The 25,305-nt window shown below is 43.5% G+C and overlaps 1 protein-coding gene and 1 long non-coding RNA gene across 2 annotated transcripts in view; one reads left to right on the plus strand and one right to left on the minus strand.

The window, feature by feature from the left end:
* The window catches only part of ltbp4 (latent transforming growth factor beta binding protein 4), a 38,640-nt gene extending 22,937 nt beyond the window's left edge, over nucleotides 1-15,703 (minus strand). The window contains exons 1-4 of the mRNA XM_030400668.1: nucleotides 15,280-15,703; nucleotides 8,429-8,499; nucleotides 4,554-5,313; nucleotides 2,550-2,812 (exon numbers count right to left, since the gene is read on the minus strand). Coding sequence (XP_030256528.1) covers nucleotides 2,550-2,812; nucleotides 4,554-5,313; nucleotides 8,429-8,499; nucleotides 15,280-15,479 — 1,294 coding nt within the window. The 5' untranslated portion in view covers nucleotides 15,480-15,703. The remainder of the gene's footprint in view (nucleotides 1-2,549; nucleotides 2,813-4,553; nucleotides 5,314-8,428; nucleotides 8,500-15,279) is intronic.
* A 3,509-nt stretch (nucleotides 15,704-19,212) lies between these two features.
* Nucleotides 19,213-23,925, plus strand: LOC115597714 (uncharacterized). The gene is made up of 2 exons (XR_003987147.1): nucleotides 19,213-19,271; nucleotides 23,737-23,925. It is a non-coding gene; the product is annotated as an uncharacterized LOC115597714 (long non-coding RNA).
* Nucleotides 23,926-25,305: the final 1,380 nt, after the last annotated feature.

The raw sequence follows: 25,305 nt of genomic DNA on the forward strand, positions 1-25,305 counted from the left end.
GAGAGAGAGAGAGAGATAATTGGAAGCAGTGTGCAGGACTGGGCTCGACTCCAAACTAAATGTTGACATGGATCTGCTCCATCACAGAGAGAGAGAGTATGAGTATGTGAATGTGTCCCTCCTCCCCCTCCTTACTTTCTTCTTCTCTTTGTTATTAGACTCTGAGAACTTGTGTCTTTGCACAGCTTCGTAACAGACCTCAGGACAGTCGAGGACGTCGGCTGAAGCTCCCGACTGCAGCAACAGTCACAACTTCTACCTCGTGTTTGTTCTCCACCAGCTCAGAGGGAAACGTCTGTCTGTGGAGCTGCTACATGCTCCACTAAGATCACACCTGCTGTCTACATCCACCCTGAGGACAGGTGTGAACGACCACAAGAGCAACAAGATCCGATCACTCAGACCACATTCAAGGACCACCTACTGGACTGAGGTCCTCTGTGGAACAAGAGGAAACACCATTGAACCAGCCACACCACAGCACCAGACTCCCTTTACAAATCAGCTAATTTTAGGAGTTGTTGAGTTAAAACAAACTTTATAAAGTTGTGAAACTGTGTCTCTGACAGATTGTAACTCATTATCTCCTTCTTGTAAATTCAGCATTAAATGTAAAACATGAAGCTGACTATTAACCACATTTCACCAGACTCCCTTAACAAATCAGCTAATTTAAGGAGTTGTTGTGTAGAGTAAAGCTTTATAAACATTATGAAACTGTGTGTGTGACAGATTGTAACTCATTGTGTCCTTGTTGTAAATTCAGCATTAAATCTTTCAGCTGAAGTTGTTTGTCTCCTTGTAAAAAGTGTCAGTTTGTGGCAGCATGTCTGTACCAGCCTGTCTGCTTCTGTGTCTAAAGTGCTAAGTCTTACCTGCCAACATTGATCAGCTGTTTGAACACACTGTTTACACTGATTTCACCATTTACACTCCATTTATGAAAGAAGAAACATGTTATTGATCTAAACATTGTCACATGTTACAAAGACACTAAACAGTAACAATATAGGCTACTTCTTTGTCCCCGTGGAGAAAGTCCCCAGACTCCCTTAACAAATGTGTCAGTTTAGTGAGTTGTTGAGTTGGAGACACTTTATAAACTCTGTGAAACTCTGTCTCTGACTCATTCTGCATTATTTGGACCTTCTTGTTCATTCAGCAAATGTTCTACATGAACTTCTTTCTGTCTTTGTGTAGAAACATGGAGTCTGTGTGTCTGCTCACATGTAGCAAGATGGTGTCTGGTTGCCATTTTTAGTCCCCTTGTGTTTTGAGTAATTAAGACAAAAATTATCTGCATCTTCTGTTTTATCTGACACTTCAGAGAATTTGAATACCAGTTAATAACATCCGTCACATGGCTCACGATTCTCTCCATCTGAAGCTACAACTCGCTCTGCTCAGCTGTGTAATGAGATGTGAGCTAATCGTCTCTGACACTGCGGCTGAAGCGGGCCTGGTTTTCCTGCTGGTCCCTCGTCAGGGGCCCGGCGCTGCAGAGGGGCCGTGGTGGGTTTTAGTGGGATAGAGGCTGGTTGTTTCTGCTGCTGTTTGTCTATGAGCTCATGTCCTGACTGACTGCAGACACACACACACACACACACACACACACACACACACACAGTGAGCCAGTGTGAACGCTGTCGCAGCACAACTACTATAAACACTGTGCACATTATTACAGTGCCACCACAACACAGCACACCTGCAGCTAACACATCTGTGTCTCAACGCTCCGCTAGTAGCACGATGACGACCTGTTAGCGTTAGCCTCCGTCTGTTAGCATGACACTGTGTGCAGTATGCAGCCATCAGTATATCTGAGGGGGTTTCACTCTGGATTTAGAAAAGATGTGATCAGAGTAATTTTGAATTAGGTGCTGATATGAACTGTTCTCCAGTCAGTTCTCCACAGCGGACAATAACAGGAACTCTCTCCTGGTCTAATCACAGTGATCAGGGCTCCACTATGAGCCTGTTGTAACATTCACCTTATCTGAAGCTCACACTCGGTAAAAACAGGCATTCCAGCTCCATTAAATCACCGTCAGCTCTTTCCAGCAACGTATGTGTGACAGACGGGACCTGGATGTGTACAGTTCATCTGTCAGCAGCAGCGTATCGCCTCACATCAGTTATTATTGTTAAACATAATGAGCCCTGTGTTGTGGTATGTGTGTTAAACACACTGTAGGCTCGTGTTAACGTGTGTAAACATGATACTGCTCCATTATCATGTCTGCTCTGTTATCTGAACACCAACATTACACACTGTGATACAGGATGAGGACGTCATGGAGGACAAAACAACACTCACACTTTTCTTGAGTCCTCTCTCATAATTGGTGTTGTTTGAGTGTTTTAAGCTAGCTTGTGTTGTGACTGCAGGATCACTGTTGGAGAGTGACTGTGTTAGCGTTAGCCTCAGTCTGTTAGCATGACATCATGACCTGTTAGCCTAGCATTTTCCGAGCTAACAGCAGACTAATGTTCTGTCTCGTATCGTTCATTCATGAAGGTGTTGTGTGACGTGTGCGTCAGCTGACCTGCCGGCGCCATGAAGTGGACGGTGTACCTGCCCTTCTGAGTGTGGAACGACTTCACTGAGGACGATGATGTCGATGAAGACGAGGAGACAGAAGAGGAGGAAGAGGAAGAAGAGGAAGAGGAAGAGGAGGAAGAGGAAGTCACTGTGAGAACTTTCTTTCTTTCCTTCTCAATGTGCTTCATCAGCAGGGCGGCCATCTTGTCTCCTCTTCCTCCCCGGGAGAGAGTCTTTCTCAGCAGTACAGCCCGGGCCTCCCTCAGACTGTCACACACACACACACACACACACACACACACACACAGAACCTGTTAGCTACAATAAATCATCTCTGAAACATCAAAACATCAGAAAACATCTTGGATTCTTTGATGTTCCTCCAGATCTTCACTCTGTTATCTTTGCAGTATTAATCAGGAAACAGAGATTCATGAACAACAGCAGCATTAAATAATCACAGCCTGGCCTCAGAACAAGACGGCCGCCGTATGAAGATGGTCTTTTGCTACAGAGAGACGGACAGGTCAGCAGCGGTAACCGAGGGCAACAGAGTTTAGCATCACTGTGAGCTAAAATATTAAAATATCACCAGATTTGGCCTCTGTCTCATCTGACGGCGTATTTATGGAGCGGTGTTACAGCAGGAATGTTCCTGAAGCAGCGACGTCACATGTGGGAGATAAACTGTCAGAGTGATTTAAAGTGACCTTTAACAGTCTGATGGAAAACAGCTCGGACCTGCTGAACCAACATGAATCTGTGCTGGAGTCCAGAGCTGATAACGAACACACTCAGAGACGCCCGACAGTCTGAACGAGGTTTATTTTTCATCTTGTTGTGTGACTGAACTCAAATGTTACAGCTGCTGGTTTCTTTTAATGCCGACGTGCACGAAGCAGATAAACCTGAGAGGCTCTGAGAGATTCAGTGGACGAGACGAGTCTGAAGTTCTGATACAACATGTGAAGAGTTCTTCACACGCTGACGTCACTGTGACGCTGCGTGGAACGTTAATTACAGACGACTTATCATCTGACTGTAACGATCCTCTGACTGCAGAGAACCATCAGATGGACCGTGATGTTGTCTGGTTCAGCTTCTCCTGACAGGCCTGAGCTAGCATCATCTTGTTGTTGTTTGCCTGTTATCTGTGACTGCACGCTCATTCAGTTACATGTCAAATAAAGTAAAAACAGTCTCATAAGGCTGATATGTTGACATGACAAAGTAAACCATCCTGAAGTTAAGCTAAAGGTGAGCTAACAGTTAGCTCGCTAGCAAACAAGCTAATTCATTATGCAGACAGAAGCAGCTGTTGCTATTTTTATCTTAAGTTTACATGTTTAGGTGAACTGTTCCTTTAAGTCTCTGAATATTCACGTCTACATGAGAAACTGCAGCTCGTTGAAAGAAACTACAGTTCCCAGAATGCCTCCTGACTCAGCTCCCTGTGCTCAGTTTTCCCACAGCCCGTCCTGACCCGGGCTCTGACCCGGGCTCTGACCCGGGCTCTGACCCCTGACCTCTGTGACCTTTGACCTCTGGGTTAAGACTCTGAGTGACATCTGGTCTCACACGATGGCAGAGGAAGTAATCAGATACTTTACTTCAGTTAAAGTAATAATACTCCACTACAAGTCCTGCATTCAAAACCTGACTTCAGTGAAAGTATCCAAGTATCATCAGTCAATAATACTCTATTACATTGATGCTGAAAAGTAACTAGTAACTTAAGTGATTACAAACATGTAGTGGAGTAAAAACAACGATGTCTCTGTGAAGAAGAACTACTTGTAATGTAACTTAGAAGTGCTTAAAGTGTGTAAATGTATTCACAGTGTGTAGTTCAGAGTGCTGTGCAGTAGTCAGTGTGTATTCTCAGGTGAGCAGCTCCACCTGCTGTCAGAACGCAGAACTGCACCACTTCAAACTGAAAACAAACGTTCAATATGAGAAAACAGTTTCTAAGATTACTAACAAAGAAAGAGAAGAAGAGTCGTCTCACCTCAGAGACTGTTTCTTCTCCTCCTCCTCCTCCTCCTTCTTCTCTCCTGTCAGAACCATGTCCAGAACCTTCTCCCCCCTCGGCCCGGGCTTGGACTCCAGATTAAGTGTGAGCTCTTGACTGGGTCCAGCGTTCAGCTCCAGACTCTGGTTTGACTCCAGATTGTGGATTTCAGAAGTTGTTCTGATTTTCATCTCGTTTTCTATCTCAGAGTTTTCTTTTGAATCAGTCGGTTCTGTTCCCTTGGACCATGACAGAGACGATGGATTCGGTCTTTTCGTCAGTTCTCCCTGTTTCTGGGACTCTGGGACATTCCTCGGTGCTGTAACAGCTTTTAGTTTTGGACTGAGACCAGCTGAGACGTCCTGGGAGTCTCCATCGTGTCCAGTCCGGGTGTGAAACTCCTCCTCTGTCCTCACAGCTCTCCGTCCCACCTGTGGACTCCTCAAGGAGACCCGGTTCTGCTCACCAACACCCCCAGCAGACTCATCAGGAGCAGAGTCGGGGGTCACAGATGGACTCAGGGTGGTGGAGCCAGCTGGCTTGGTTCTGGTTCCTGGTTCTGGTCCTGGGGGAGTCTTGGAGGGTCCAGAGTTCAGGTGTGGGGCGCTGGTGGGACGGATGGAGGTCAGCGGGCGTCCTGAGAGAGAGAGCGTCACCGTGGAGACCTCACAGCGGTAACCATGGAAACCTCGTCGACACAAACAGCGGTTACTCTGACTACATATGGCGTTGTTATGGCAACGAGGAAGACACCTGGCTACAAGGAGAGGAGACAAGGAGAGGAGTCAAGGAGAGGAGACAAGGGGAAGAGAGGAGAGTCAGATGTTAATGTAGTTCAAGTTAACTTTATTTAAACAGCTCAAAGTCAACGAGCTTCACAGCTGAAACAACATAAGAGCTCTTTAAACAGCATGTTAGCAGTTAGCATGCTACAGTTATGATAATTAGCATGTTAGCTAAGCTAAGCCTGACGCGATGCAGCCATTAGCTTCAGTGGTTTCCTGCTGACTGTCATGTTTACATGCTAAGCTCAGCTAACATTAGCACTGGTCTGAGCAGCATTGATTGGGTCAAAGGTCATCCAGCCAGAGATTAAGGACGAAACCAGAACCACCTGTCATCATATACGACCACCACGGACCCAACGACCTCTGGAGGAAGTGGACCTGGAGTTAAGACCACCTGAAGTGTTCTGTTCAGCAGGAAACAAACTGATCTGCATTTCCTCTGGCAAGGACACGTGTGTGTGTGTGTGTGTGTGTGTGTGTGTGTGTGTGTGGGTGTGTGTTTTCTTATGTCAGGACAATGTGACCAAACAGTAAAGATTTACTCTGTGGGCTCTGAGCCCACTGGGACTTAGATGTGTGTGTGTGTGTGGTGTGTGATTGTGTGTTTGTCTGTGTGTGTGTGTATGTTTAAGCCTTCAGACAGAGAGAGTAAATCTGTTTCCATTCACGAGTTTCTGCTCTCTGCAGGTCGTTCACAGCCAAACTGAATAATCCTGACCTGAAAGAAACCATTTCAGTGTGTGTGTGTGTGTGTGTGTGTGTGTGTGTGTGTGTGTGTGTGCGTGTGTGTGTGTGTGTGTGTGTGTGGGGGGGGGGTGTCTCCTAGTAGTTACTACAGTTACCCATAACCCCCTTCTCTGCTCAGGTTTACAAAGAAGTTTACAAGCATCTGTGGAGAAGCACGGCTCACTTAAATTAAGACTGAGGCTAAAGCTAAAGCTAACAGGTCTCAGGTCATGATATCATGCTAACAGGCTAAAGCTAGCAGGTCTCAGGTCATGATATCATGCTAACAGGCTAAAGCTAGCAGGTCTCAGGTCATGATATCATGCTAACAGGCTAAAGCTAGCAGGTCTCAGGTCACGATATCATGCTAACAGGCTAAAGCTAGCAGGTCTCAGGTCACGATATCATGCTAACAGGCTAAAGCTAGCAGGTCTCAGGTCACGATATCATGCTAACAGGCTAAAGCTAACAGGTCTCAGGTCACGATATCATGCTAACAGGCTAAAGCTAGCAGGTCTCAGGTCATGATATCATGCTAACAGGCTAAAGCTAACAGGTCTCAGGTCATGATATCATGCTAACAGGCTAAAGCTAACAGGTCTCAGGTCATGATATCATGCTAACAGGCTAAAGCTAACACAGGTAGGCACTGAGTACTTTTAACTTGAACACAAGTTCTGTTTTATGTGCTTGAGCTGAAGTAACATTTCAACATTTCTACTTGTAACAGATTACTTTCTCAGTGAGTATGAGTACTTTTACTTCAGTAAAGGACGTGAACACTTCCTCTCCCACTGACTGAAACAAAGGTTCTGTAGATTCTGCTGTGAACCAAACAGAAACAGAGGATTTCAGTTCCACATGTGGGTTATATAAACACGCTGTAGGTCCAGTGTGGAAACCATAAAGTACAGAATCATCGTAAATCCCTGAAGCTGCTCTGATCCGCTCATAAATCTGCAGCTCTGACTGGACAGATGGACTCTGGAGCCCGGCAGAACTTCACACTTTGAACCGGGTCATACAGCAGCGGCAGCATCAATCAGCTGATGGTCAGTGATCAGACACACCTGTAGCGTCTGTATCCATCAGGGGTGGAGGTGTACTCTCTGTAGTACTCTACCTGAATTACTTTTTCACGTACTTTTCACTCATAGCAGAGTATGTTTGTTTGTTTCTGTTCTTCACCTAAACTGTGAAACTGAAAGTTTTTAGCTTTAATTTCATTCTGTTATAAACTCTTTCTCCAGCACCGACGGCTCTGTCACCATCAGCACCATCACATGTGGGTCAGTACCAATCAGCAGCTGGTTTTATATGCCGACAACTGTCACTTTCCAAACTCTTCTTCAAAGACGACGGTGGTGTTTTACAACAACAACTCAATGATAAACAACAACAGAGACAAATACAGTTTTTGTATTTGCAGGCTAACACTGGGCTAACCGCAGGCTAACACTGGGCTAGCTGCAGGCTAACACTGGGCTAACCGCAGGCTAACACTGGGCTAGCTGCAGGCTAACACTGGGCTAACCGCAGGCTAACACTGGGCTAGCTGCAGGCTAACACTGGGCTAGCCGCAGGCTAACACTGGGCTAACCGCAGGCTAACACTGGGCTAACCGCAGGCTAACACTGGGCTAGCTGCAGGCTAACACTGGGCTAGCCGCAGGCTAATGCTAGTTACTTAAAAGATGTGAGGACTTCTTCCAGCGCCGTGTTGAGGACAGTGAAGTTCAGCTGAATGTAAAAATGTTTCAGATCTACAGTGAAGAAGAATAAACAAGACGTACGTAATAAACTTCAGCTGCACTTGTTCATCGTTTGTTTTTCTTCTTTGTTGCTCATTAATTAGTTTTAATCTGTTAATGAAGCAAGAAGATCAAGTAAAGGCCGAACTGACACTACATTACCCATGAGCCTCAGCAGTGTTTCTGTGACGACGATGATAACTTAGCACTTCTTCTAACGAGTCTGCTGCTCTCTGATTGGATGTTTCACAGCAGTGCACTCTGGGAAACACACACACGTCTCAGACACACAGATGAAGACCTGAGCAGGAAGTGGATGGTTCTGTGGTCCAGATGAGTTCCAGTGAGGAACATGTGCTGCACGACGGCTGAAACTCAACACAGACCAACTGTAAAAGTCCAGATGTTCTGACCCAAACTACAGAACCTCAAAGTGATCGGATCCAATCAAAATGGAAAACAGACGAGGAAGAACATATGTGTTCTGCGTTAATACACGAATCAGAACACTGCAAATAACAGTGAAGACAGTCGGGTCTGATCTGAGGGACGGGTCGGACGGTTCTGGTTCTCCTGCTGTGTGACACATGACTTCAGTTTGTACTCACGTTTGGTGCATCGTCGGGTTTTAGGAGACAAAGTCCAACCGACACAGCAGCGAGCTCCACACACATGAGGCCTGCAGACAGACAGAGAAGCTTACACTGATTATTGATTATTGATCGATACATTCAGACATCAGAACCATTAAGACGAGAAAACCAAATACAGACGAGACAGTTCACTGATCAAACTGATCACCTGAGCAAATAAAGAATAAACGACAGAAGTCAGGAGGTCAGTGGACGACAGGTGAGAAATTACAGTAAAGTTTTATAAACATATAGAAACAACTCCTGAACGTGAGCAGCTGAGAATCAGACAGGTGAACACGTTACCTGTTCAGACAGGTGACCTGTGTTCACCTTACCTGTTCAGACAGGTGAACACGTTACCTGTTCAGACAGGTGACCTGTGTTCACCTGTCTGAACAGGTAACGTGTTCACTACAATCCACAGAGTCAGCAGACCGTTCATCACACAGCTGCTCCTGGATATCAGCAGCTCACAGAACTGAACCAGAACCAGAACCGCAGTCGTCAATATGAGCAGATTTATTGTGACGTTCATCTTGTTCAGAACCTTCTCTGACCCAGCTGGATCCATGTTGGTTCTGGTGCCGTGTTGCTGAGACGATGTAGTTCACTGAGCTTTAACACTAAACTACATGAGGTTTGACTTTAATGACAACAAACTGACAAACATCACTGGAAGGGAACAGAAGGGGCGGAGCTTCTGCCCATAAGGTGAACACGAGGGGCGGGGCCTCTGCTGATGAGAGGAACGGGGGGGCGGGGCTTCTGTCCATAAGGTGAACAGAAGGGGCGGGGCTTCTGCCCATGAGGGGGACATGGGGGCGGGGCTTCTGTCCACGAGGGGAACGTGGGGGCGGGGCTTCCGCACATGAGGGGAACGTGGGGGCGGGGCTTCTGTCCACGAGGGGAACGTGGGGGCGGGGCTTCTGTTCATGAGGGGAACGCGAGGGGCGGGGCTTCTGTCCATGAGGGGAACATGGGGCGTGGCTTCTGTCCATGGGGGGAACGTGGGGGGCGGGGCTTCTTCCTCCATGTAATGGTGATGAAGCCTCAATTAGCAGATCAACACCGACCCAGACATCAAACGACTTCACAGCTTTGTGTAACAGGAAGTGTGTGTGTGTGTGTGTGTGTGTGTGTGTGTGTGTGTGTTGAGGAGAGTTTCACCTCATTTGAAAAATAGAAGTTAAATCAATAAAGTGTATTTGTTGTCTCCTGTGTTCACTGACTGTTTGTAACATCAACATGGCTGCTGGGAAAAAGTTCCTTTTAAAAACTGGACCCACGGGTCAGAACTCTGACAGACACAAACAAAACATGAATCTGTCTCCATAAAACCTTCAAAGTATTTACCAGGTGTGTCTCTGTGTGGGCGACACCTGCAGCACTGACATTATTTATATTGTTAGTTTATTTAAGCACAGTCACATCGAGTGAGACTGTTTCAGCTACAGTTCTTTCTTGTACATCCAGTAAAGTGTTTCAATGTGAGACCCTGACGTGTAACAGAGTTCTGACAGTGTGTTGTTATTAAACTACACACTGTTATCAACTGATAACCGATCAGAAAGGATCCATATTAGATCCAGACATAAAACGATCAATAAAACGGTCGAGCACGGGACGGACAGACGAGGCCGTGTGGACACAACGAGGATTTAATCATTACTCACAGTGAGCTGAGTGTATTGTAGAGGAGGCCCCACACACACACACACACACACACACACACACACACACACACACACACACACACACACACACACACACACACACACAGTACTGAACCTGTATACACACAGACAGTCGGGTCAGAACTCAGTCTGAGTCAGAATTCACTCCATATTTAATAAACTGTCACTACTTTCACCATCCGCCATTTTATCTTCTGAGTGTAAATTCATCAATCGTTATTTATCCTGCAGACATCAATCAATCAATCAATCACATCAGAACAAAGACAGGAAACTAAATTAAAGAGAAAACTCATCAACTGAACGTTAAATAACATAAAAGCCTGAAAACTTTGATTATGTAACAAATAAAATGATTCATTATTTACTTCAGATGCAAAATAAACATGTTACAATCAAAAACGTGAATGTTAAATTGGTTGTATTGATCTGATTGATTGATAATCCATATTTTAGAATCAGTTTCATGATATTTTGTCTCGTTTATGTCCAACAGGTTTCTTTCTTTGGGGCGGCGGCCATCTTTGTTGTGTGCAGTTACCATGGTGACAGATATGTGCAGCTGTGTGTACCGTGTTTGATGTAGAGCAGGTCACAGGTTCACCTCTACTTTACAGTCGTCAGTCCACACGGGTCAGAACCAGATCCATGCGGAGGAGTAAGTTCTCAGAAACAGTCGCTGTCAGCAGAACAGTCTCGTCTGTGTTCGCGTCACATCAAACGTTGTTCTTCTTCTGCAGAAACACAGAGCGACTGTTGGTTCCACCTTTCATCTGCTTCAAACGGGCCTGAGCGACTGAACTCAAACAGCTTCAGCTCTCGTTCTGCTTCACTGATCAATACAGACTCGTGGCAAAGCTTCAATCAATCAACGATCGATTAATAAACTATTACAGTAACTGAGAAACTGTTTCAGCTCAAAATCTGAAGATTTCATCAGTTTAATCTCTCAGTAAACTGAACTTCTTTGCATCTTGGACTGTTTGTGACGACCCGACTGACGCTGGGACAATTTCTCGCCAGGATAGTGGAACCAGAATCTTTCCTGTCCACTAACAGAACCTGAACCCAAACACAGCAAGCACAGCAGGAACGCAAAGAAACATTTATTCTGATTTATTCTGGTGACTGATTCAGTTTAACAGAACTCTGAAGTCCAGAATGACTTTCACACACACACACACACACACACACCTCTTTAAATCTGCTGTTTACACACACACACACACACACACACACACACACACACACAAAGGAGTTTATAGGCCTCGTCAGTCAGTTCACAGAGTTTAGGGTTAGTGGGGTTTAGTGTGTGTGTGTGTGTGTGTGTGTGTGTGTGTGTGTGTGTGTGTGTTGACTTTGCATCCATCACTTGACCGTCAGTCAGACTTGCACTTGAGGCAGAATTTCACACATTCCTGAGGTGTCTGCAGTCTGACACACCTGACAGATGCTGATTGGTCCAATGCCTCACGGTCAATCTCACACACACACACACACACACACACACACACACACACACACACACACACACACACACACACACACACACACACACACACACACAGCAGGTACAGAACAGCTGGATGGTGAACAGACACCTTCAGCCTCACTTGTGATATGATGAACTGTTTCCTGCGTGAACGCCTCACAGCTGCTAACATGGAGCGGTTCTGACTCCAGGTCCGTTCAGACGGTCTGTGTCGGATTATAGAGTCAGAACTTCTGCCTGACTTGACGACAGCTCTCAGACCAATCACACCTTTCTGTCTTACATGACCTGCGTAATGTCATCCAGGAGCAAAAACAATCCTGGTGTCTGAACCAGTTCACACCTGTCCTGAGTGACCGCCTGCGATCTGATGTCACTTCCTGCTCTACATGCAGATAAACATCACAGAGACAAACAGACTCCATGTTTCTACTCAAAGACAGAAAGAAGTTCATGTAGAACATCTGCTGAATGAACAAGAAGGTCCAAATAATGCAGAATGAGTCAGAGACAGAGTTTCACAGTTTATAAAGTGTCTCCAACTCAACAACTCACTAAACTGACACATTTGTTAAGGGAGTCTGGTGAGGAGGTGATGATGAGAAGAGGAGGACTTTATATCATCAGGAGGAGGAGAGGAGGACTTTATATCATCAGGAGGAGGAGAGGAGGACTTTATATCATCAGGAGGAGGAGAGGAGGACTTTATATCATCAGGAGGAGGAGAGGAGGACTTTATATCATCAGGAGGAGGAGAGGAGGACTTTATATCACCAGGAGGAGGAGAGGAGGACTTTATATCATCAGGAGGAGGAGAGGAGGACTTTATATCATCAGGAGGAGGAGAGGAGGACTTTATATCATCAGGAGGAGAGGAGGACTTTATATCATCAGGAGGAGGAGAGGAGGACTTTATATCATCAGGAGGAGGAGAGGAGGACTTTATATCATCAGGAGGAGGAGAGGAGGACTTTACATCATCAGGAGGAGGAGAGGAGGACTTTATATCATCAGGAGGAGGAGAGGAGGACTTTATATCATCAGGAGGAGGAGAGGAGGACTTTATATCATCAGGAGGAGGAGAGGAGGACTTTATATCATCAGGAGGAGGAGAGGAGGACTTTATATCATCAGGAGGAGAGGAGGACTTTATATCATCAGGAGGAGAGGAGGACTTTATATCCTCAGGAGGAGGAGAGGAGGACTTTATATCATCAGGAGGAGGAGAGGAGGACTTTATATCATCAGGAGGAGAGGAGGACTTTATATCATCAGGAGGAGGAGAGAGGACTTTATATCATCAGGAGGAGGAGAGGAGGACTTTATATCATCAGGAGGAGGAGAGGAGGACTTTATATCATCAGGAGGAGGAGAGGAGGACTTTATATCATCAGGAGGAGGAGAGGAGGACTTTATATCATCAGGAGGAGAGAGGAGGACTTTATATCATCAGGAGAGGAGAGGAGGACTTTATATCATCAGGAGGAGAGAGAGGACTTTATATCATCAGGAGGAGGAGAGGAGGACTTTATATCATCAGGAGAGGAGAGGAGGACTTTATATCATCAGGAGGAGGAGAGGAGGACTTTATATCATCAGGAGGAGAGGAGGACTTTATATCATCAGGAGGAGGAGAGAGGACTTTATATCATCAGGAGGAGGAGAGGAGGACTTTATATCATCAGGAGGAGGAGAGGAGGACTTTATATCATCAGGAGGAGGAGAGGAGGACTTTATATCATCAGGAGGAGGAGAGGAGGACTTTATATCATCAGGAGGAGGAGAGGAGGACTTTATATCATCAGGAGGAGAGGAGGACTTTATATCATCAGGAGGAGGAGAGGAGGACTTTATATCATCAGGAGGAGGAGAGAGGACTTTATATCATCAGGAGGAGGAGAGGAGGACTTTATATCATCAGGAGGAGGAGAGGAGGACTTTATATCATCAGGAGGAGGAGAGGAGGACTTTATATCATCAGGAGGAGGAGAGGAGGACTTTATATCATCAGGAGGAGGAGAGGAGGACTTTATATCATCAGGAGGAGGAGAGGAGGACTTTATATCATCAGGAGGAGAGAGGAGGACTTTATATCATCAGGAGGAGAGGAGGACTTTATATCATCAGGAGGAGGAGAGGAGGACTTTATATCATCAGGAGGAGGAGAGGAGGACTTTATATCATCAGGAGGAGGAGAGGAGGACTTTATATCATCAGGAGGAGGAGAGGAGGACTTTATATCATCAGGAGGAGGAGAGGAGGACTTTATATCATCAGGAGGAGGAGAGGAGGACTTTATATCATCAGGAGGAGAGGAGGACTTTATATCATCAGGAGGAGGAGAGGAGGACTTTATATCATCAGGAGGAGGAGAGGAGGACTTTATATCATCAGGAGGAGGAGAGGAGGACTTTATATCATCAGGAGGAGGAGAGGAGGACTTTATATCATCAGGAGGAGGAGAGGAGGACTTTATATCATCAGGAGGAGGAGAGGAGGACTTTATATCATCAGGAGGAGGAGAGGAGGACTTTATATCATCAGGAGGAGGAGAGGAGGACTTTATATCATCAGGAGGAGAGGAGGACTTTATATCATCAGGAGGAGGAGAGGAGGACTTTATATCATCAGGAGGAGGAGAGGAGGACTTTATATCATCAGGAGGAGGAGAGGAGGACTTTATATCATCAGGAGGAGGAGAGGAGGACTTTATATCATCAGGAGGAGGAGAGGAGGACTTTATATCATCAGGAGGAGGAGAGGAGGACTTTATATCATCAGGAGGAGAGAGGAGGACTTTATATCATCAGGAGGAGAGGAGGACTTTATATCATCAGGAGGAGAGGAGGACTTTATATCATCAGGAGGAGGAGAGGAGGACTTTATATCATCAGGAGGAGGAGAGGAGGACTTTATATCATCAGGAGGAGGAGAGGAGGACTTTATATCATCAGGAGGAGGAGAGGAGGACTTTATATCATCAGGAGGAGAGGAGGACTTTATATCATCAGGAGGAGGAGAGGAGGACTTTATATCATCAGGAGGAGGAGAGGAGGACTTTATATCATCAGGAGGAGGAGAGGAGGACTTTATATCATCAGGAGGAGGAGAGGAGGACTTTATATCATCAGGAGGAGAGGAGGACTTTATATCATCAGGAGGAGGAGAGGAGGACTTTATATCATCAGGAGGAGAGGACTTTATATCATCAGGAGGAGGAGAGGAGGACTCCATGAATCTGCTTATAAATCCTTTAGTCTCTCCTTACATGAGCAGAACCTGCCTTAGAAACATCATGTTTTTAAGTTCTCTTCAGTATCACAGTGATCCAGTGACAGCTGGCTGCACATCCACAGGTTCACTGCTAACAGGTACCACTAACAGCTAATTCTGCTAAGATTTAATTAAGTTTTGGAGGGTTTATCTGTTGTTTTTGGTTGTTTTTCCATTTTAAAAGAGGTTCCAGCCACTGCAGGTGTCAGTTTATCATATGGAGTACAACTGAGCCTGTTTGGTTAAAACGTTACTTTTAAAAAACACATTTTAAACAATTTAGTAGTTATGGGATCAATTAAAATCACAGAGCACACATAAAGTTAGGAAACACAGAGAAGACCGTGTGTGTTCGTGCTGCTCACCCGGTCAGAGCGGCTCTCCTGCCGCCGAGCTTCCCCGCGGCTCCCCGCTCTGCGGCCGGCTGACTGGGGCTCGGTGATCCGGGGCTCTGCCTCCGCCAGCCGGGCTGCACGCCTCCCTCCACCCGGTCAGGAGGATGCTGAGCGGCCGTGTGAAGAGTTAAAATCCAGCTGGTCCAAACGCACCAGAGACAGAACCGCATGGTGGTGACAGAGAGGGAGGACGTAACGACACCGACACTAACAGTGTGGAGGGGTCATGGCGGGGATTTCAGGTTCACAGTGAGTGTGGGACATCTGAGCTTCTCAGAGTTTGTAGGTTCACTGATTCAACGAGCGCCCGGCTTCTGTTCTTATACTGCTGTCAGCCAATAGGAGACGAGAACAGCAGCTTCTCCGCTCCTATTGGCTGACAGCAGAAGAGCGTCTGAGTGGCCAGTAAGAGCCCAGGAGGAAGGAAAGGAAGCAAGGAGGGAAGGGAAGGAGGCAGGTATAGATAAATATGAACCTGTGAAACATTATTTATATTGATCAATACAAACTGCTCGACTTTTATCAACCTATTGATTATTTTGACTACACCCAATTATTGGAAGTGCTTTAAAAGTAGAGATACTCATCTGAAAATACTACATTACAAGTCAAAGTCTGAGAAGTATTAACATCAAAGTGTACAGTCATGGAATGTAACTAAGTACATTTACTCAAGTATTAACGTACAATTTTGAGGTACTTCCATTCCGGTGTTTCCATGTTCTTCCACTTATACTTCCACTACATATGAAGGCAAACATTAAAAACTATATATAAATATACGTTTTACTTTTTTAACTTAAGTTAAACTCTGATTTTACTTTTTTTAAGTTGCCTCAACAGTTAAATTTAGCTCAAAGGCCTGACAACCTACAACAACCAGAATGCACTGCGCCATTCAGGACCAATGAACGCTGATGTCCTGTGAAGTGGGCGGGACTTACTTGTGGCTCCGATTCCGTTTTGAAACCGGAAACAATATGGCGGCATAATGCTAACAAACATCAGAAACAGCTAAACAGAACACCAGAACATGTTCCTGACAACATAACAACACGGAAACTGACAATAACAAGAATCGCGGTCCATATTTGATCAGCAGCGCCTCGTTTAACAGATCAGCTTGTTTTTTACAGTACAGATATAAAATGGCTGCGACTTCCGGTTCATGAGCTCTCTCTATTGTAGCTAACCGGCTGCTAAAGTATGTTTCTGAGAGGACTTTATGTGAGAAGCAGACAGTGTAGGAACACAATCATGCTTTATAATCCACACACATGACGTGATGACGACCAACCATGACACAAACCACAGTAACTAGATATAATATACATATATTATGACTATAACGGTAATTGGCAGGAGCTGCTCTTACTTTCTCCGTTCATCCGGTCTTTACGGAACTGACGATGCATTCAAGTGCGCTCTCAGACAATGGGAGATGGGATCTGTCAATCAGGGGGTACTGTGTCAAGCAGGCGCCACCTACTGGACATTATGGTCGATGCACTTTCCTTTGTTTGTGCACTTTAGGCCGCTCCCATGTTAGAACCACGTGACGTCAACACAAACGTGATGTGATAAAATATTGGAAACATTTTTTTATTTATGGCTGATCAGAATATTATGTCACTGATCGTGATTGACAAAGAATCAGAATCAGAACTCCTTTATTGATCCTGCAAACGGGGATAATTATGAGTCACAGCAGCCTGAGGACAGTTCAATTTAACAATAAACAATAATAATAGTACAAAATAAACAATATAATAAAGGTAAGAAATAGATTCTTATATACATAATATGTACTAGTGCCCCGCCCCTTTTCTGTGACATCATCCCCATGAAGTCATCATTCACATTCAATTTAATTAATTTTATGGTAAAAGTACAGAACAGAAATCAGTAACACTTGAGCTGAGGTGTCCAAATTACCTGAATGCACCCGATTACAATATTAAAGTAATGTAACTTGATTATATTCAGTTTTGGATTAATAACAAATGAAGACCAGAGAAATTAAATATCAATTTTAAAAAAGTAGCTTTTTGTGTATCCTGTTAACAAGTGTTTATCTGTGTTTGTCCTATTAATTTTTATCTTAACTTTTGACAAAAGAAGTTACAGTAAATATGATGCAGTCGAGTTTCTCCGGCAGGGATTCGAACTCACGATAAAAGCAAATTCTCTGAACACAGAACTCCTACTCTACCTACTGAGCTAAATAGCTTGAACGGCCAGAGAATTTTCTGGTTCAAATGACGTAAACCAAGTCAAATAAGTCCCCGCCCACAGATATCCAGGTGGTGCTCGCCAAAAGGGGCGGTCTTGCTCGTTTCCCGCGTGAAATTAGCGCATTTCCCTCCAAAAAGTTAGATGTGTATAAAAATGGCTGACTGATCGTCACTCTGTTTGGAGCTGCTCTTCTCTGAGGACACGAACACGGTGAGTAAACTGTTCTGTACGAATCTGCTTTATGTGTCCAGTTACCTGCTCAGTACAGGTGTATTCATGTCTGTGTGGGAGGTGTACAGATAGTTAATACTTATTGATCTCAGGTCATAAGTCCAGGTGATGTTCCTTCATATATCAGCAGCGCCACATATTAACTTAATGCGCCGTCTAAGCTCGGTACGTTCTACATATGTGCGGGTTAAAATGGAGCCAGCCTCCCTCTCATGTTGGTGAGATTTGTTTCTACCTCAAATGTTTCTGAAATAACTCTGAACAGAAGCTGAAGACGTCTCATTAACTGTTAAGTGTTTAGGTAAATTCGGCTCGCACAAAATCCTTTAATTACAGCCAATTAAATCCGTGATGGACATCGTGTTTTGTTCCATGCACCAAACTCCATTGTGATTTTGGTCGTTTTTATTTCTGCCATGTTAATTACATAAATAATGCACAGTTAACTAAACTTTGGTCACTATCTAAAAACAAAACGGTAGTTTCGGTAAAGTCGGCATGAAGTCTTTTAAAAATGTATTTATTATTTAGAACGGCATGAAAGCTGTTTAGCTAACGTTAGCTGGTCAGTGTAAGTGAGTGGTTACGTTATGCTATGTTTGCTAGCTGATTTTAAAGTTGTTGCAGATGCACTGCACGGTTTGGAAACACGTTAGCAGCGGCTCAGCTGCCTTTATTAACGGGTACTGACACTATAACGAGCTTATAAAGACGTCTGAGTCATTTAATCGTCGTGTTTTTACAGTCAGGTTTGCATGTTAGCTAACGTGTGTGTCTGTTGGAGAGTGTTAGCATGACGCCATTATCCTGCTGTGTAATGTTAGCTTGTTAATACTAGCATAGTTACAGCTGAATATCTGAGCACAGCACAGTTAGCTAACAGGCTCCAAGTGTTGTGTGTAATAATGTCTCAGTATGTTAGTATGTCAGCATCTAGAGGGTCATTTTGAGCAGCTAAAGTAGTTTAACATACAATATGCAGCCTCATTGTAGCTGCACAGAATGGATTTAATGTGATTGTCTCAGTTCTGGTTTAAAGTGTTATTTAAACCACTCCACTGACTCCATGTCTGTCAAAAGATAGACTTTAAAATCATATTACTTGTCTATAAAGCACTAAATGTTCTCAGGATTTAATACATTTGGTTAACTTTTGGTTTACCTTTAAAAAACACATTTATGAAATCAGATTATAGCAGATTTTATAGTGCAGAGTGATGTGAGACTCCTGAAGTGATGTCATGCACATGGTTACAGACTGCTATACCATTCTTTATTATGAAATTATAATCCTGTAAGAAATCCCCTTTTTTTACTGCTATAATCAGAATATATATACGCAAACACACACACACATGCATGTAGTCATCATGGTATATTAAAGTCCTTCCTCCTCTCTCCAGGTGAACAGTGGGACTTGTCTTCAGCTTCAGGTGGAACAGCTCTGACCTGTATGGTGATCAGACCCGGAGAGGAGAGACACCTGGTCCAACAAGGTCAGTGCAATAGAGGTGCAAAAATTAAAGGCAGAAAGTGTGAGATTTGTCAGTTGCTGTTCATTAATACTCTAAAATCAGTAAATGATTCTAGAGGATAGTCGAGTCTCATTCACAGGTCGTTGAATACTGACAGTTTGTGTTGGTAGAAGCCACGACAGTGTCTCTGTTAGGACACGGCTCTTTAAATTTAGTAGTATTTTAAATGTTTTTTGTTTACTGAGAGGAAATGTAAACAGTCTGTCTGTTTAGAATGCCTGCATTTATTTGATCTCATTTATATATAATATAAATTATATAATCATATTTTATTTAACATATATCTTCACTGTTCAGCCACAATATTAAAACAACTGACAAGTGAAGTGAGCATTGATCATCTTGTTACAATCAAATGTTCTGCTGGGAAACTTTGACTTCTGTCATTTCTGTGGAGCCTCTTTGACAAACACCACCCACCCAAACACCATTCAGACCAACTACACCCCCTCATGGCAAAGAACCCAAAGTGTCAAACTGGCCTCCTCATTCTCCAGATCCCAGTCCAGCTGACCATCTATTGGATGCACCAGAACCAACTCCCATCCATGTTGGGGCCCCCGTGGATCGTTCTTGGCTCTGACTGCATCCAGTGGAAGCTCAGTTGGATTGAGATCTGGGGAATCTGGAGGCCAGGTTGACACCTTGGGTTCTTTCCCACGTTCCTCGGGTCGTTCCTGAGCAGTTTTTGCAGTGTTGCAGGCGCGTTGTCCTGCTGGGGGGGCACTGCCATCAAGGAGTGCTGCTGCCATGAGGGGGTGTACTCGGTCTGCAGCTGTGTTTGGGTGACTGGTGTTTGTCAAAGAGACATCCACATGAATGCTAGGACTCATGGTTTCACAGCCGAACATGGCATTGGAACACAATGATCCATGTTATTTATTTCACCTGTCACTGGTTCTAATGTTGTCGCTCTTAGTGTATACACATGTTAAATACTTTATGAATTAGATCGTAGCTTACTGCGATGTTGAGCGCAGTAAGCTACGACAACCAGAATTTGAATTATATCAAATAAATGCATTTAGGCACTGTAACCAGACTTGTTAATATTTCCTCTCAGTAAAACAAAACCTGTTTAAATGACTTCCTCTTCCTTTGAATCCTGTGGGGTTTTGAGCTGGGACTTATACATTTTAAATAGACAGCTTCATTTATGTAGATTCAACATTAACATAAGCCTCAGCCTATTTGACCAGCAGGCCACTAATAAGGATCGTATTCAGTTTCTGACGTGCAACTGTGCGGTAGTGAAGTTTTTGGTTTAGAAGCGGTTCTTGTGGTCTCATTCATGGTAGAGATGCAGCAAAATGAGCTCCAAACACCAGCAGAATGACCAGAAACATGTTAAATTCTGTCAGCCTGTGTAAGGTTTTGCTTGAGCAGTTGTAAGTTTGTCTGCGTCCTTTGAGTGTATAAACTATGTTGAGCAGAGCTTGGTGTTAACATTGGCATTCTTATTTGTGGTAGAAGTGCAGTGAGTTAAGTGCTACAACACCATCAGAACTGAGCGGAGAAGTGTTGTTTTGTAGGCCTCGTTGTATAGAGCTGTTCAGGGACAAAAGTTCAGTGACAGTAATCCAGTTGTTAGTGGTCTGCCAGGCAAACCTGGTGTTATTATTGTAAGTTACAGGTTAACTTGACCGGACTTCAGCTATCTTCAATGGCAAATGCCCGAGTGCTGTCCATCGGAGCTGTAAGGTGTGTTTTCTATGAATGGCAGTAGTCAGGCCTTTGATCAGCTGCTGGTATTGGTAATAGCGTATCCTACGAGCCCTTGTGCCATCCCGCCAACTTACAGGCCCCTGTTGTTACACACCTATGGTATGGTAGAATCGTGCACAAAGTGTACGTGTTTAGTTGGGCCTCGTGCCTGGCTAGGGACATGCTCAGGGCCACGGTAAAAGCTCGCCTGACGCCACTGAAGCGGCTCCGGTCTCTGCCCTCATCTGTCCATGCCGATCTCACTCGCGAGTTCAGTGTGTATGGGCGCGATGCCTTTGCTTGAAGATAATGTTGAACTCTGTGATAAAACAGAATTAAAAAAAAAAATTGCAGGAATTCAATTTCTTTGCAACTGTGTGTAACAGCATCCTGCTTGATAACACCATGCAGGGATCATTACAAAGCTGTTACAGGGCCCTCGGCCTCACTGCCCAGCAGACCACTAATAACGATCTGATTGTGTTGTGGTGACATTTTTCGTTTGGAAGCAGTTGTTGTGGTTATGTTCATCGTGGAATTGCAGCAAACTGATAGCTACAAACAGCTTGAGTGGTTGTTAGCTTGTCTGCCTCCTTATGAGTGTACTGAAGGTTGTTTTCAGTTCTTATACATCTCCACTTGAGCGCACAAATGTGCATTCAGAGAGTGCTTGATAAGCTTTATGAAGCCTTTGAAGTTGTTTTATTGGAGAAACATCGCGGTATAAAGCTTTTCAGGCTAACAGTGTTAGCTAAACTATGTTGAGCGCAGTAAGCTACGACAGCCAGTTCACCATCGTAGAGTTCTAGGCACAAAAGTTCAGTAACAGCGATCCAGTTCTTTGTAGTCTGCTAAGCAAACCAGTTATCAGGCTTGTGTGAACCGACCAACCAGAGCAGACTGAGGCCCCGCCTCAAAACCCACAGGATTCATGGAATGTTTTTACAGCTACTGGATATAAAAAAATATATATCTTGAAATAAAATGTGTATGAAAATACAAGTCTTCTCACTTTTAACAACTCGACTCTATGAGTCCTGTTAATAGGCCACAAAGTGCGTTATTTGACGACCTGAGAATGAAACTAAAAAATCAGCTGTCTTTCTACAGAATTGCTTTATTAGTATACCGACATCACACAATTAATCAATTGATTAATAATTGTCCTCCATATGCAGCACACTGGCTCTCAACTTTCTGCTTTTAATGCTGGATATATTAATCTATAATAATACATCATGTTTGATCAGAGAATATTTAATATTGTTTATATAAATCTGCAAAGTAACTAGTAACTAAAGCTGTTAGACAAAGTGCAGTGAAAGTATGAATAATATAGTTCAAAACTCACTTTATGCTAAATATGAAAAGTATTTAACATGTATATCTCCACTGTTCAGCCACAATATTAAAACAGCTGACAAGTGAAGTGAGCATCGATCATCTTGTTACAATCAAATGTTCTGCTGGGAAACTTTGAGTTCTGTCATTTCTGTGGAGCCTCTTTGACAAACACCACCCACCCAAACACCGTTCAGACCAACTACACCCCCTCATGGCAAAGAACCCAAAGTGTCAAACTGGCCTCCTCATTCTCCAGATCCCAGTCCAGCTGAGCATCTGTTTGATGAGTCAGAACCAACTCCCATCCACGTTGGGGCCCCCGTGGATCGTTCTTGGCTCTGACTGCATCCAGTGGAAGCTCAGGTGGATTGAGATCTGGGGGATCTGGAGGCCAGGTTGACACCTTGAGCTCTTTCCCATGTTCCTCGGGTCGTTCCTGAGCAGTTTTTGCAGCGTTGCAGGCGCGTTGTCCTGCTGGGGGGGCACTGCCATCAAGGAGTGCTGCTGCCATGAGGGGGTGTACTCGGTCTGCAGCTGTGTTTGGGTGACTGGTGTTTGTCAAAGAGACATCCACATGAATGCTAGGACTCATGGTTTCACAGCCGAACATGGCATTGGAACACTATGATCCATGTTATCTATTTCACCTGTCACTGGTTCTAATGTTGTCGCTCTCAGTGTATACACATGTTAAATTATTTATGAATTAGATCAAATAAATGCATTTAGGCACTGTAACCAGACTTGTTTATATTTCGTCTCAGTAAAACAAAACCTGTAAATGTTCAAATTTACTTCCAAATTAAATTAAAACTCCAATGTAAATAAATTATGAAAAGTGATTTCAGGTTAAATACAACTGAGTTAGAGACTCAAACCTCCACAAGGAGACTCAAAACTCATCAAAAATAGACCCAGGTCTCTTTGTGGAGGACAAACAACTACCACCAAAACAAAACCTCCACACACAAACATAACCTTCAAAAACAATAAAAACCTGCACAGACACAGAAACCTCTACAAACAAGAACCCCTAAAAACAAACAAAAACCCCTAAAAACAAACACAAAACCTCTAAAAACAAACACAAAACCCCTAAAACAAACACAAAACCCCTAAAAACAAACACAAAACCCCTAAAAACAAACACAAAACCCCTAAAAACAAACACACAAAACCCCTAAAAACAAACACAAAACCCCTAAAAACAAACACAAAACCCCTAAAAACAAACACAAAACCTCTAAAAACAAACACAAAACCCCTAAAACAAACATAAAACCTCTAAAAACAAACACAAAACCTCTCAAAGCAAACAAACACTAAACCTCCACAAAGAGACATCAAACTACCACTGCTCCTCTTTCTCTTCCTGCAGGTGACGGACGAGCAGCTGAGACGAATAAGACGAGCCGCCACAGGACCTGAAGCAGGAAAACTGAGTATCGTCTTCTGATGAAACTCCTTCAGGTGCTGCAGGTGTTTGTTGACTCTGGTTTCACCTGCTCAGACAGTGAGCACTGTTGTCTTTGCTGGTTATTTACATAATAAAACCTTTTTTTTTAAATTACACTCTATTGTGGTTTTTATAGATTTTTAAAGAATGTGTTGAGTCTTTTGATGGAGTCCAATGTCTCCTTTCAGTGGCATTTTCAAAGCTTTAACTATATTTGATGTAAACATTTTCTTTCTGTAATGGAGAGCAGGGCTTCCATTACCTTCAGTATCTATTCCTATATTAGAAACCATGTGTTGTTTAATAATGTCTGAGTAAGGTAGCCTCTCTCCATCTCTTATCACATGAATGAAGCTAACAGCAGCTGTGAGAGTTTATAACGTTTTACCAGCAGCTGATATGAAATATACCTGCAGTGCTGCCTGTGATGTCACCAAGCAGACAGATAAAAGCTCATGTTGAGCAGCTACAGTAGTTTATATGATCCATTATGCAGCCTCATTGTTACCTGCACTTTAAAATCATATTACTGGTCTGTAAAGCACTAAATGTTCTCAGGACTGAACACATTTGGTTTACTTGTACGAGGATCAGGAGGGTTATTTAAAATGTTTGTTCTGATACAGTTACTTATTTAAAAATAGTCAGTAATGTAATTGAAGTAAAACTGTCTACTCGTCTAATTCATAACTGTTCACTGTGTATTTCAAATAAGTACGTTAATTTAATGCATTTTTTTATCTGTAGCTTATTTTATTAGCTTTTTTTTTCCCGTTCTGTCCTTCAGATGCTGTTTTAATGTCTTAATGTTTTAGTTTTGATTACTTTCTATGTCTCTGAATGGATCTCTGAATGAGGCTTTATTTGACTGAAGGTTTTCACATGTCAACCTTGTTTTAAACTAAGTACTTATTAATATAAAATAGAAAACGGGGCCTGAAATAAATCCAAAAGGCCTTTTAGTCAGGATAGTTCACAGGCTCCTCAGCTGCACCAGTAATGGTCAGATTTTTCTCTGAATGCTTTTTTTCCACTCTCACTTCACCTGTTTGTTTTCAGCTAATTCAGTCCGAGCCTAAATATGCTCTCTGAACTTTAAATATTAATGTTCATGTTTTTAATGTGATCACAGCAAAGGAGAAAGTGTGTGTGCTGCTTGTGGTTTTACTCTATGAACAATTTGAACTTACAGAAACAGTATGGTCCTCGCACAGATAGTGCTCGGGCCCTGATAATACAAAAAATAAATGAAAGTCTGTCAATTTGATATTAAATCCGTGTTGTGTTTTGCTCCCTGAACCAAACTCCATTGTAATTTTGGTCGTTTCATCTCTGCAGTGTTTATTACATGAATAATGCACAGTTAATTAAATGTAGGTCACTTTATCAAAAAAGGTCAGTAGATTTGGTAAAATCGGCAATAAACTTTTTTTTAAAATGTATGTAACTTATTCTTTAGAGCGGCATGAAAGCTGGTTAGCAAATGTTTGC

Source organism: Sparus aurata, chromosome 2, assembly GCF_900880675.1.
Source record: "Sparus aurata chromosome 2, fSpaAur1.1, whole genome shotgun sequence".
Taxonomy (NCBI): domain Eukaryota; kingdom Metazoa; phylum Chordata; class Actinopteri; order Spariformes; family Sparidae; genus Sparus; species Sparus aurata.